Source organism: Nilaparvata lugens, chromosome 14 (assembly GCF_014356525.2).
Source record: "Nilaparvata lugens isolate BPH chromosome 14, ASM1435652v1, whole genome shotgun sequence".
Classification (NCBI taxonomy): domain Eukaryota; kingdom Metazoa; phylum Arthropoda; class Insecta; order Hemiptera; family Delphacidae; genus Nilaparvata; species Nilaparvata lugens.
In genome coordinates this window covers 9069228-9083496 of record NC_052517.1, presented here as the reverse complement: position 1 = coordinate 9083496, position 14269 = coordinate 9069228, and the positions used below count along the sequence as shown (strand labels likewise).

The following is a 14269-nucleotide window of genomic DNA, read 5'->3' as shown; positions in this document are numbered from 1 at the left end:
TTATACTGGTATTGACAACATCAAAGTCTTCTTTATATAATATTCAGAATACTATAATTATTCCTAAACCTCTTCAAACTTTCTCTTGATTGAAATGCTGAATTATATTGTTATATTATCGTAATGCTGTCAAATTGTGGAATTTTATACTGGTATTGACAACATCAAAGTCTTCTTCATATAATTTTCAGAATATTATAATTATTCCCAGACCCCTTCAAACTTTCTCTTGATTAAAATGTTGAATTATATTTTTATATTATGGTAATACTGTCAAATAGGGAGATTTTATACTGGTATTGACAACATCAAAGTCTTCTTCATATAATACTTAGAATATTATAATAATTATTCCCAGACCCCTTCAATCTTTCGCTTGATTAAAATGTTGAATTATATTGTTATATTATTGTAATGCTGTCAAATAGGGAGATTTTAGACTAGTATTGACAACATCAAAGTCTTCTTCATATAATATTCAGAAATTATCATAATTATTCCCAAACCCCTTCAAACTTTCTCTTGATTATAATGTTGGATTATATTGTTATATTATCGTAATACTGTCAAATTGGGAGGTTTCATACTGGTATTAACAACATCAAAGTCTTCTTCATATAATATTCAGAAATTATTATAATTATTCCCAAACCCCTTTAAACTATCTCTTGATTATAATGTTGGATTATATTGTTATATTATCGTGATACTGTCAAATAGGGAGATTTTATACTAGTATCGACAACATCAAAGTCTTCTTCATATAATATTCAGAATATTATAATTATTCCCAGACCCCTTCAAACTTTCTCTTGATTCCAATGTAGAATTATATTGTTATATTATTGTAATTCTGTCAAATTGGGAGGTTTTATACTGGTATCGACAACATCAAAGTCTTTTTAATATAATATTCAGTCTATTATAACTATTTCCAGACCAATTTTATCTATCTCTTGATTAAAATGTGAAATGATATTGTTATATTATCGTAATACTGTCAAATAGGGAGATTTTATACTGGTATTGACAACATCAAAGTCTTCTTTATATAATATTCAGAATATTATAATTATTCCCGAACCCCTTCAAACTTTCTCTTGATTGAAATATGTTGAATTATATTGTTATATTAATTGTTGTCTTAATGCTGTCAAATTGTGGAATTTTATACTGGTATTGGCAACATCAAAGTCTTCTTCATATAATATCAGATTATTATAACTATTTCCAGACCCATTTTATCTATCTCTTAATTGAAATGTGAAATGATATTGTTATATTATTGTAATGCTCTGTCAAATTGGGAAATTTTTAGTGGTATTAACAACATCGAAGACCTAAATATTATAATTCAGGAAATTATTATTCAGAATATTATAATTTTTCCGGGACCCCTTCAAACTCTCTCTTGATTAAAATGTTGAATTATATCGTTATATTATCGTAATACTGTCAAATTGGAAGGTTTCATACTGTTATTAACAACATCAAAGAGCTGAACCTGAAAACCACATCAATTACAGGAGAATTTCGATAAATATTTCTTTCAAAACTTACCATCACCGACGTCATAGAGCTCAGACAAAGAACGAATGCAGCTAGGCTTAGACTCATTCCCGAAAATTTGAACATTTCAGCAATTCTCCTTACTTCTGGGATGGACCTCGTGCTTTTTGGGTTTCCCAAAAAATTGATATCGGGTTTACTGGTCGATTAGCTTGACGCGAGTTTGAGTGGCGAGTTGAGCCGGAGTTAAGTCTGAGATGATGTGCAGCCTACGAGCGCTCCAGTTGTATGGGGGTTGAAACGGTTTGAGCGGTGGTTTATATAGGGGCAAACTTCTGTGTTGTGCGCATGATCAGTAGAGGGAAGTTGGTGTTGGAGGTGGAGTGGGAGGAGGATTTGGGGTAGAGGAGGTAGAAGATGATGAGGTGGAAGAGATGGAGGAGCAGGTAGAAAAGGAGGTGAAGGAGGAGATTGAAGAGGTGGTAAGAGGGTGGTCTAGAGGAGAAGGCTGCAAAGAGGCTCTTTGAGGAGGAAAGTTGGATGGTTGGAGAAGGAGGAGGAGGTGGGATGGAGGAGTATTGGAAGGAGGTGTAAAAGGAGAAGTGGTACGATGGGTAAGGGGTATTGATGGTGGTGAAGGAGAGGGTAGATGATGAGAAGGAGGAGGAGTAGAAGGAGGAGTTGAGAATGATGAGGAGTAGTAGATGATGAAGAGGAGGTGGTGAAGGAAGAGTGAGAGGAGTACTAGAGGAGGAGGAGGACTGGAAGGATGAGGAAGGGTAACGAGAGGAGGATTTGGGTAGGAGGAGAAGGTTGAGGAGGAGGAGAGAGGAAGGAGGAGTAGCAGTCGGAGGAGGAGAAGAGGATGATGAAGAGGAGGTGGTGGAGAAAGAGTGAGAGGAAGTAAGAGAAGAGAAGGAGGACTAGAAGGATGAGGTGGGTGAACGAGAGGATTGGGAGGAGGAGGGGACGGAAAAAAAGAAGATGGAAGAGAATGAGGAGGACTAGAAGGATGAGGTGGAGGGATGAGAGGAGGAGGAGGACTTAAAGGAGGAAAAGAGGAAGGAGAAGAATGAATAGGTTTAGTTGATGGTGAAGGAGATTGGAGATTGTGGTGGAGGAGAAGTAGATGGATAATAAAGAGGAGTTGGTGGGTAGGTGGAAGATTGATTGATTGATTTAGTACTTTATTTATGTGGATCACAATATATATACTGGCTCATACACTTATATACAATAGCTTACAATACAGCAAAATTATAGATGAATTTACATGATATAAACTAAGAAAATAATCATTGAACTGTATATTATATGAAAAAGCAATTTGTAATAAATAATAACTATAGACAATCATATTATTGTTATGCATCTACATAAATTGGTGGAGCTTTGGACAAATCCATGTCCATTCTTCGAAAAGAATATCAAAAATATCCTCCCCACTAACTCTCTACCAAAAGGAGAAGGAGAACATGATGGATGAGGTTTGGGAACGAGAGGAGGAGGAATAGAAGGAGGAGAAGAGGATGGAGAAGAATTAGTAGGATTAGTAGGATAAGTAATTAGGTAGGTGGTGGAAGAGAGAAGTAGGAGGAGATGGTAAAGGAGGATAAAGGAGAAGGTAAAAAAGGAGGTGGGAAGAGGGTGGTCTAGAGGAGAAGTTTGCAAAGAGACTCTGTGGAGAGAAATGTTGGATGGTTGGAGAAGGAGGAGATGGTAGGTGTGGAGCAGTAGGGGAAGGAGGTGTTGGAGAAGAAGTGGTAGGAGGGGGAGTGTTATTGAAGGTGGAGAAGTAGGGGGTAGTGGATCAGGAGGAGGAGGACTAGAAGGAGGAGTTGGGTATGAAAGAATAAGAAGGAGAAGGTGGAGGAGGATTAGAAGAAGGAAGATGAAGAAGTGAAGGATAAGATTAGATTAGATTTCTTGTGTGTGATTCTATTTATGTGTGTTACAAGGAGGAAGAGGAGGAGGTGGAGAAGAAGGAGGAGGAGAAGAGGATGATGAAGAGGAGGTGGAGGAAGAATGAGAGGAGATGATGAAGGAGAAGGAGGACTACAAGGATGAGGTGGGGAATGAGATGAGGAGGAGGAGGAGGGAAGGGAGTAGAAGATGAAGGAAGAGAAGAAAGAGGAGAATGAGTAGGATCAGTTGGTTGGGAAGGAGATTGAGGTGGAGGAGGAGAAGATGGATAAGGAGAAGGAGTTGGTGGGTAGGTGAAAGAGGAGGAGGAGGAGGCGAAGAAGTAGAAAGAGTTGAAAAAGGAGTAACAAAAAGAGAAGGTAGAGAAGGAGGTGGAGGAGGAGCAGGAGGAGTTGGAGGAGGAGGTGTAGAAGGAGAGGAAGGATGATGATGAGGAGGAGGAGGAGGAGGAGGAGGAGGAGGAGGAAGAGGAGGATGTAGTGACGGTGGATGATGAATAAATGAATGAGGAGAAGGATAGGAAGAGAAAGGCGATGGAGAAAGAGGAGTAGATTGATGAGAAGGAAAAAGTTGGTGGAGGGGAAAGAAAAAAGGGAATGGAAAAGTGGTTGAGAAGAAGGTAAATGAGAACGATAAGATTATATCAAATTATGTTAAGTCACTTTATTTATGCTGATTGCATTTTTTTGGCTATAACACTTATACCCAACACTTCATTATACCATTATTTGAAGGAAGTGTTGTAAATTCTTTTATTCTGACTCTTTCTCAATAGACAAATTGATTATTGTAATCTATAATATTGCCTTCTTCATATAATTTTAGTATCATGTAATTTTACATCATGAAACCATAGATTGAGTTGAAGAAAACGGAATAACTTCAACAAAAAAATGAAAAAGGAAAAAACTCTTCCGAATAGCAAATGAAGAGGAAAAACTGGAAATTCTTTCGAATCTAAGTTCGTGGAAGGAGAAGTTCGTTCAACAGAAGAAATGAGAGAGAAGTGAATACAGTGGAGAATTCTCAGTTCAAATCCATAGATTAACTCAATAGGAGTATGGGTAGAAAGAAGAGAGAAAGAAAAAAAGGTAGAGGAGATAGAGGAATGAGAAAAATTTACAGGGTACCTGATTCTGCTATTTTTTGTTCAAATCTTTTTTTTTAGATTTGCTTACTTGTTTTTAAAATTATTCCTTCTCCTCAATATACTTTCTTCATTCGTTTATTTCCCATCCCGTTTCTCTATGAGCAAGACTCTTCCCTTTATTATGAATAAGACAATGATAATTTCATTCATAGTTTATCAGCATATATGCCAGCAAAACTTTTAATGTACATAACTTGAATAATCTAACCTATTCTAATCATGACGCAGTGTTTGATGACATGTGATTTTATTGACCGAGCGAAGTGAGGTCTATGATTCAAGTACACAGTTTGCATTTCATCCCTGTTCATATTTCATGTTTTTATGTTCCGCATTTATAGCAAAACGCAGCAATAGATTTTTATGAAATTTGACAGATATTCCTTTTTGAATTTCGCGTCGACGTATACATAAGGTTTTTTGAAATTTTGCATTTCGAGGATAATACAAAAGGAGAAAGAGTCTCTTTCAAACACCAATATTACCGTAAAAATCAGACTTAAGAATTATAAATCATAAATCAGCTGTTGAGTGGATTACAAATCGCATGCAATTCAATATCTCAATTTAACTTGGTGAGAAAACAGCTGTTGTGTGGACTATTAATTGCACACAGTGAGGCTTGCAATATTGATAACTTGAGGTAGCTTAGTATTTTCTCCTGACTTTTCTCTGCTTTCAACTCGGTAAGCTTTTGTTGATAGTAGCATAGCTGTTTACATCAAATTATCAGCATTGTCGATGCAACAACCCAAACAGACATTAGTCGTTTATACACTGATATCTCGCCGACACGACATGACAGGACAGAATTTACTCTGATGGACAGTATTAGAGGAGACTGTAGTTTATAACTGCGCGAGGTCTACTGTTCACAGAACTACTAATATATTAAGAAAACATTCTTATGAAATGAGATTTCTTGAATGACTGCAACTCTGTGTTCTCACTGATCTAGTCAGCATCAGCAATAATAATATAGAAGCGATTTTGAAATTTGTTTATTTTCTAATCAAGTTTCATCCAATAACATAATATTACTAACATTTCACGTACTATTCGTTATTAATGGTTTTTAGTGAAGATTTATGTGTGATCTTGACATTGCTACTACATTTTACAATGTTTTCAACTATCAACTATTTTCTTTTTCCAATTTCAGGACATTGAGCAAGCAAAGCGATTCTTCTGGAAAAGTGTTGAACATTTTTCACTAATTCATTCATTCATTTATTTATTGTATGAAACACTATAATCATAATACAATTATGAGATTGGATGAAAAACTTTATTAAATTATTTCTCTCCAAAAATTTTGATAGAATGTTGATGTTGTCCAAAAGTTAAGGTTATGTAATCACACACTGCTTAGTCACTTGATTTTCGGTCCAGGAATATTGATTTGAAAATATTGAATTTTAAAGGTTGATGTTATAGTATTTATTCATTTATTTATTTATTTGTTTATTTGTGGACAGAATCACAAATCATATGAATATGATTAGGAAGGAACAACAGGCTTGGCCCAAATCTATTCCATTCCCAAATTTTGATGAATTAATAAATGATGTTATACTCTAAATGAATCACAGAGTGTATCACAATAAATTGAAAATTCAAGAAATATTGCACTTATTTGAAAAAATTGAATGCAAAATCGATAAGCTACTCACTGTTAGTAATTTACAGCTGATTTATTAGTAATTTAATAATGGATTCATAGACATCAGGAAAATAATAAGCAAACAATACAGTAGTCATTTCCTATGAAGTATTGATTTAACAGCAAACAGGTGTAAGCTTGTACCTTGATAATGACATACCGTACATTATTAGTGCTATGCTAATGTTCACGCACCTGTTAACTCAACACATCATTATGACATACATGTACCAGCAACTTCAAAATGTCAAACACTGATATACTTGTCAGATTGTCAATCCGTAGGGTGGTGGGAAAAAGAAGAAGAAGAAGAAGGAGAAAGAGGAGGAGGTGGTGAAGAAGAAGTAGAAGAAGAAGTAGAGGGAAAAGTGGAGAAAGAAGTAGAAGAAGTAGAGGAAGAAGTAGAAGAAGAAGTAGAGGAAGAAGTAGAAGAAGAAGAAGGAGAAGAAAAAGAAGAAGGAGAAGAAGGAGGAGGAGCAGAAGAATGAGAAGAAGAAGAAGTAGGAAAAGAAGCAATCCATGGTTAGATTCACGTTATGAAGTCAGTGAAAAATATATGAATATGGTGTTGCTGTCACTCAAGGAAAAGGAGTCTCCCTCGAACGCCAATATTACCATAAAAAGTGATCCGTGGTCTAGTGGATAGAGTGCCTGCGTAGCAGCATAGAGATCCCGGGTTCAAACCCTCTCAATACCAAAAGTTTTTTAACCAGATCACTCCCGTGTTATCGGATGGGCACGTTAAACTGTCGTCCCGGCTGGAGTATGACAGTCGTAAGGCCCATTGACAGCTTAAATTATATATTCAGGCGGTCAGACCTCCTCGCAAGGGACTCCCCACCAACAAAAGCCATACGAATTTACTTTACCATAAAAAACAATTATTAATCATAAATCAGCAGCTGTCGAGTGGATTATTAGTTGCATGCAATTAATATCTCAATGTAACTTCGTTGACCGAACGCAGTGAGGTCTATGTTTCAACTCGGATTTTCTTTTGACTGTATGTATGCAAGAATGCAACGCATTTACGACCAAATTCGATGAGACTTAGCAGGAATATTCCTCTTTCTATTGAGCGTTGATGTATACACAAGGTTTTTCAAAGTTTTGCATTTTAAGGATAATATGAAAAGAAAAGTATTTCCTCCATACTCCGAAATCTACTCTGAAGATAGGATTGATCAGAGCATCGGACTATGGAATTATTGATAATCAATCAGCTGACAAGTGTATTATTCATTGTATGCATTACATAGATGTCTGAAAAGCCGGTGAACAAGTGAAACCATTCTCGTGGATGAGAAAACTTCGTGAGGTCTACTGTTCACAGAACTACTAGTAAAGAATCAGCTGATGTGTGGACTAGTTCCGAAATATGAACAGCGAAACTGCTACAAAAAACCACCTTCAGCGCTCCAGGTGGAAGCTTTGACAACTACAATCAAGTGATTTGGAATTTGCAAACTTGGTTATGTTTATAGAATGCATGTAGTAACTTCAGCACAAGCAGGTAATGTTTTCTATTTCTCAATTATTCCTCTTTAGATTATTATGACAAAAAATAGTGTACGTTACTTGGACGTGAATGTCATTTGCAGTGCTCGAATGAAATTCTAGTTTCGGCTAACGCTTCGACTACAAACATCATTCTCACCTGCAAAAGGCCCCTTTCCGTCCTTGTGTCGTACGTAAGATACTAGTAGTTCTGTGAACAGTGGACCTCGCGTTCAGTAAGTTACATTGACCCGTTGTTATGTTTTCTCAAAAAATTATAATCTCAAAATAAATAATTTAAAATGCCTAGAAAAACTCCTAAATAAACAAAGAGCTTTCTGTCCTATATCGTACCGTGACGTGTCGTCCCGGAATGTGAGTGTGAGCGCTGTTATCTGGTCCGGCTGCCGTCGATACTGCCAATCCAATCAGAGAACATTCTGTGTTGTCGTGTTGGTGAAATGGTGAAAAATCGGTATGTTGAAATTAACAAAATAAACTACCATAATGCTTATTTCCTACAAACTTTATTTTTCACTTTTCATGATTTTAGAAATCAATTCCTTTTCAATAATATTTGTTGCAATTCTTATCATTAGATTAAAAAAGAAAATTGTAAAAAAATTTCTTCTATCAATAACTTTAAACTCCAAACTAGAATCATGGCCTCAGCTTATGGAAAGACAGAATTAGTAGACAACTGTCTACTAACGTCGATGGAAAGATACATTTTCAAGATGTTCGATGTTCTTGAACGGGTAGTATTATAGTCCACTGGACTGATTTATGATGAATAAATCTATAGTCTGATTTTAACGATAATATTGGCGTTCGAAGAAAAGTCCTTTTCCTTCTGTATTATCCTTCAAATGCAAAATTTTGAAAAACCTTATGTATACGTTGACGCGAAATTCAAAAAGGAACATACCTGTCAAATTTCATGAAAATCTATTGCTGCGTTTTGCTGCAAATGCGTAACAAAATTATCTTTTACATTTTATTACCTTTCACACGGTTTTCTTGGTTCTTATTTCGCACTGAAAGTAAATTTTGTTATCATGGCGAGTCTGTTGCTTAAGACGCCATTTTGTGACACCGTTAAGTGGGAGGAGACTGTCTAGCTAGGCCAATGGCAGGCGTTCATGCCCTTGACCAATAGCAGTACTCGCCTACTAGTATAAATTCTGCTGCGAAATGTTGTAAAGATGTCGATTTTTGCCCTACGTGTTGGGTGACATTATGTAATGGTGTGGACTGCCAACCATTCATATGTGGAGCGGTATTTTTGATATTTATAAGAGCGGTTGCTAAAATCCCTTTTTTGCAAATAAATTCGCAAAAAGTTAAGGCCGTCCGGCTCGCAAATATGCTGGGTTCAGTCCGCAGCTCTAGCTCAGTGGTAGATGCATGAATTTTCCAAATATAATTAATCACCACAAGGTTCAATGATTGGTGATTAATAATTCTTACCGCTGCTTCCGTGAAGTTCTTGAAGAATACCAATAAGGAAGTCAAAAGGATAGTTGGTGATTGACTATCAGTAACCATGTATCCAATCGAGAATAATGAAGACCAACTATGGTTTTTTCTAGTTGATTTTTAAAACGCTTGTCATGAATACAGGTATGCACCAATTTACCCTTTTGAAATTCCTTGAAACTTACAGCGCCAGTTCTTGAAGCTCTCTGGATCCTTATATGATATACTGTAGACTTATAAATATAATTATCAGTAAGATTTTTCTGGCTGAATAGTGCGACTATCATCGAAGGATGACAAGTAATAAATGCTCTGAATAAGATCAATATTGATTGATTCACTGATTTGATATGCTGCAGAAGATTTTTGCTTGGTACCAAGACAGCTCAAACTGTATATTATAGTCTTGTAGGGGTATTCTAGTAAAACATGCTCTGTATAAAAGTATCTGTATTTTGTATGGAATAAGAATATTTGAATTTGAATTTGATATCACGAGATGAATTAGGAAATAATGAAAACTTCTAAGATTTTGTATGCTGACATAAAACATAAAATATATTCTCATGAAATAATATATATAAAATATTCTCATATCTATAATTTCTTCAAATAAATAAATTTTGTAATATTTGAATAATTATCACAAGGTTTATTAGCATTCACAGTGTTGTGAGCTGTGAAAAAAAATATATATATATTTAATACTGATATCTTATTCAGTCAATTCAGAACTCTACAATTTAAAACCTGTTCGGTCTGTAGATTTAACAGGATATACTTTGATCAATGAACAAATTAATAATTAATAAAAATAACAATTTAATAATCTCAGGGTTTATGAGTTCGTGCCGTGCATGGAAATAAGCTTCTCACATAAATCATTAAATCCATAAAAGAGTTTTTATAACTTATATGATAATATTCGACACGTGTGAATTCTTAAACTTGAATAAATTTTTATAGCGCTTTAATTAATTCCCCAATTCACTGTTAAAGGCCTTCTTAAAATGAGCTCATTTAAGACAAATTTTTGCACTCACAATAATGATGTTCTTGAAAGTCTTGTAGAGTAAATTATTTATTTCCAATAATTAATTAGGCAGGTCCTTTTGTCTCTGCTGGGCTCACGCATGGTCCAGATTTCTTATAAATTTCTTTCAGTATTAAAAATATATTTACAGGAATAAATTACAATTAAGAAATCTTTAGCAACACTGAGTTCACAGATAATCAAACATTAATTACATATACTTCACATTTGAATAGGGATTGGCTTGATGCTTTTAAAAATTAATAGGGAGAAAGAACCCTAATCTCCATGCACTCCTCACAGATCGATATCACAAGCCAGAGAGAGTGATTTTCAGAAAAATTCCATTTCTTCCTTAAACGATTTATAAGCTTCCTTCTGATTGGCTTTCTATCTTAGTAAAACTCAATGTAATTGGTTCTTCAAGATTCAGGATTTTTCCTAACTTTGTTATACAAAGATAAATAAAAAGTTTTTATACAAATAAATCAAGTGATAGACTAAAAGTATTTTAATCATTAAATCTCGATATATGATGCTATAAAATGATATACATTAAATTTTTTATGTGAGTTCTGTGTACTCTTGGTTTTCATACATTTTTAGATTGCAATAAATAATCGTGTAACAATAATAGTTGTCCTTATCTATTTACATAAACCTTCCCTAGTGCATATAATATATATTCTGTAAGTAAAATTACAATTCAATTCATACTGATTGATCGAACAATCAGCTGATTCGTTAGGTATTGATTCAAAGAACTGTCAATTGATCCTAGATCGATTTGTTCATTTAGAACAAAAACAAAGAATTCTAACCTCAAAATGTACATGCAAACTTTTATTTTTTATGATCTGCCAATAATAAATAAGCCGCTTTATAATTTTTATTTCTGCCAAAGAATTCTCATTATTGTTGAATTTATTACAATTTTGCATGATTTTCTTATCGCTTAAAGATAACCTGATTTCTCTTTATCATGAATAACATTCGATTTTATTTGAGCGGTAACTTGACTAGGCTATCTGTTCTTTCTATTTTATAATTCTATTAAAGCTCAATAGTTTATATTAAAAGTATTTTGTGGTGTTAAAATACCACGTGACAATGTTCAAATAAACATTTGAATATTTGAACATAAAGAGAAATGCAAAACCGTTGATTTGAATCTTAGACCTCACTTCGCTCGGTCAACTATTTCACGTTTTAGTAATAGATTCCATGATTTCGACGTAATATTTTGTTAGTCATCAATTTCTATACAGTCCACAACAATTCGGCAACAGTTCCACGTTGGAAACTGAAACTGATATCATCTGCTCATATTCATGACATACAAGGATAGTAAACCAATGTCATTCGTATGCTAAACCTCCCTATCATGAGTTAATATTTTCCAACTTATAGATTTATGAATTCAGACAAATCTCTAGAGTTAGCTATATCACCCACATTCTTCAGAACCAGTATCACCAGCTAATAAAAAAATGTAGAACGCAGTATCAGAAGATTTAATTACATTAAAAGCGGCATGCTCTCATGATAAGTGGACTCTCAAAGCTAGTAAATACATGATAATAAGGTTGTACGTCATAAAAAGATAAACTTTTTCCCCAATAAAGATCCACTATCTCTTTCGAAAAACTCTTGATTGAATCATTTTATAAGAGCCGCGGAGGTGTATTATAAGTACTGCCATCTGTTTCCAATGTGGTATATGGTTGGAATGTTTGATGGCTGTTTAACGTCATGAGTCTCTTAGGCCCGGTTGCACAAACGCATGTTAAAATGGTGATTAAACTATCAGCATCGGTTTGATGGGAAGCGTTAAGACCCGCAAACACACATCGATTTTTGCTCGTATGGTATTTAGCCGATCTTATGAATTTGATTAAATTAAGCGAGTAATTTCTGTATATATATTTATATTTATCTAGTTATTTCCATATCTGGTTATTTATACATCTGGTTGTTTTTATATCTGGCTATTTTCATATCTGGTTATTTATGGCCAACGGATCTCGAAAACGGCTCAAACGATTTTCACGAACTTTGGAACATAGTAGGTTTATGATATAAAAATTCGATTGCACTAGGTCTCATCCATGGGGAAACTCGCTGAAGGACATGAAAGGATAATAATTCTTCCTTGGAAAAACAGATGATAATTTCGTCGTCTATCGATAACAGAAGATATGAGTGCTGTGTGGAAGAGAGACAGTTAGAAGAGCTCGATTCCAAACGGGCCTAAGTCCATTTTTGTAGAAATTGAGATATCAGCTGATTATTGAACCTTATACATAGACCTTCATTCCTAGCATACTAACTACTCCAAACTATCCTTAGTCACTGCAAAATAAATATCACAATATCACGTTTTTTTCCAAAGTGTATCTAAGTCCATTGCTGTTCCTTTCCATTCCAACCTTAGTTCTTTGAACATGCTTTTTCTGTCTGTCTGTCTACAGATTGAAGCCTAACTATCATTTTTACTTCGAGATCAGCGCGTTTTCAAGGGAAGAGAACAGTGAAAGTCAAGAATACATACACTGGGGATTACCAAGAGCATCAAGTGATCAAGAAAATTTATTCAAAAAAATTGGCAAGATATATTCAACTCAGCAAATACAGCACTTGAAGAAACTTATCATATTAGTGACATGAAGAAGGTCCAAGTCCAAGTTTTTTCCGAAATGTCACCAAGTCCATGGACTTAGTGACATTTTGGAAAAAAAGCAAGGAAATTAACCTATACACAGGAACTACTTCAAAATATGCAAAATTATGTATGGAATTCAAAATACACACTTATACATTGGATTATAAACATTTTCCAACATTTGAGTGATGACTATCAAAAAATCGATTTCCTGAGAAAAACACTTTTGTGACTTGGGCCCGTTTGGAATAGAGCTCTATTTCGTCCAGTTGTTAAACTATTTGAAAATGAAAAATTTTCTTTATTAGCAATGAACCAGCTTTCCACTCGAGGAGATTTATCTAGAAATTTCAATCGACTTCATCAAAATAATCTGATTTGTTGAAAGATATGATATATAATTCTAAATTAGAGTATCATGATTTTCAAAGTTAGTCATTATTTTACAGTTTAAAGTGATTGGTGAGTGTTATTTTGTTAATTTGGTTTGTAAACAATCTAAATTGGAACTTTTCTATTTTCAAATATTTGGACTGGAAATTGAACATGTATCCAATTGTATGGAACATAACCTAATATTTGATATATTTATAGTGTATAAATCAAAATTCGGGGAAGAAAGAGATTTGGGCTGTGCCTGTTAGTCCTTCCTCAGTCATTCTGAAGAATTGTGTTCTGTTTATCAATAAATGAATAACGAGCGAAGCTCAGTCCCCCGATATCCTAATATATCAAGCGAGCAATTTCTGTATTTATATATCTGGTTATTTATGTTTAACGGATCTCGAAAACGGCTCTAACGATTTTCACGAAATTTGGAACATAGTAGGTTTATGATATAAAGATTCGATTGCACTAGGTCTCATCCTTGAGAAAACTCGCTGAACGACATTAAAAGGATAATTCATCCTTTGCTGGAACAGCTGTGGATAGTAAAAAAGTGAGTAGGATATGTGAAAAATCAAAATATCGCATCCCCGAAATTCATAAGATGACGTATAGCCAGCTGTGAAATATAAACACGATCATTTAAGAGAATTGTGTTCTGTTCATCAATTAAATATCGGGGCACCGAGCTTTGCTCGTTATTTTTATTTATTGATAAACAGAACACAATTCTCTAAAATGATCGTGCTCATATTTCACAGCTGGCTATACGTCATCTTATGAATTTCGGGTTGCGATATTTTGATTTTTCACATATCCTACTCACTTTTTTACTATCCACAGCTGTTCCAGCCAAGGATGAATTATCCTTTTAATGTCGTTCAGCGAGTTTTCCCAAGGATGAGACCTAGTGCAATCGAATCTTTATATCATAAACCTACTATGTTACAAATTTCGTGAAAATCG

General features: G+C 34.5%; 1 protein-coding gene across 2 annotated transcripts in view; it reads right to left on the bottom strand.

The window, feature by feature from the left end:
• LOC111046352 (orcokinin peptides type A) overlaps positions 1 to 1844 on the bottom strand; it is a 232108-nt gene extending 230264 nt beyond the window's left edge. The window contains exon 1 of one of the 2 annotated variants that reach the window (XM_039440724.1): positions 1561 to 1844. In XM_039440724.1, the coding sequence (XP_039296658.1) occupies positions 1561 to 1635 (75 nt within the window). In that variant the 5' untranslated portion in view covers positions 1636 to 1844. The remainder of the gene's footprint in view (positions 1 to 1560) is intronic. The other variant, XM_039440723.1, reaches the window with a different exon arrangement.
• Positions 1845 to 14269: the final 12425 nt, after the last annotated feature.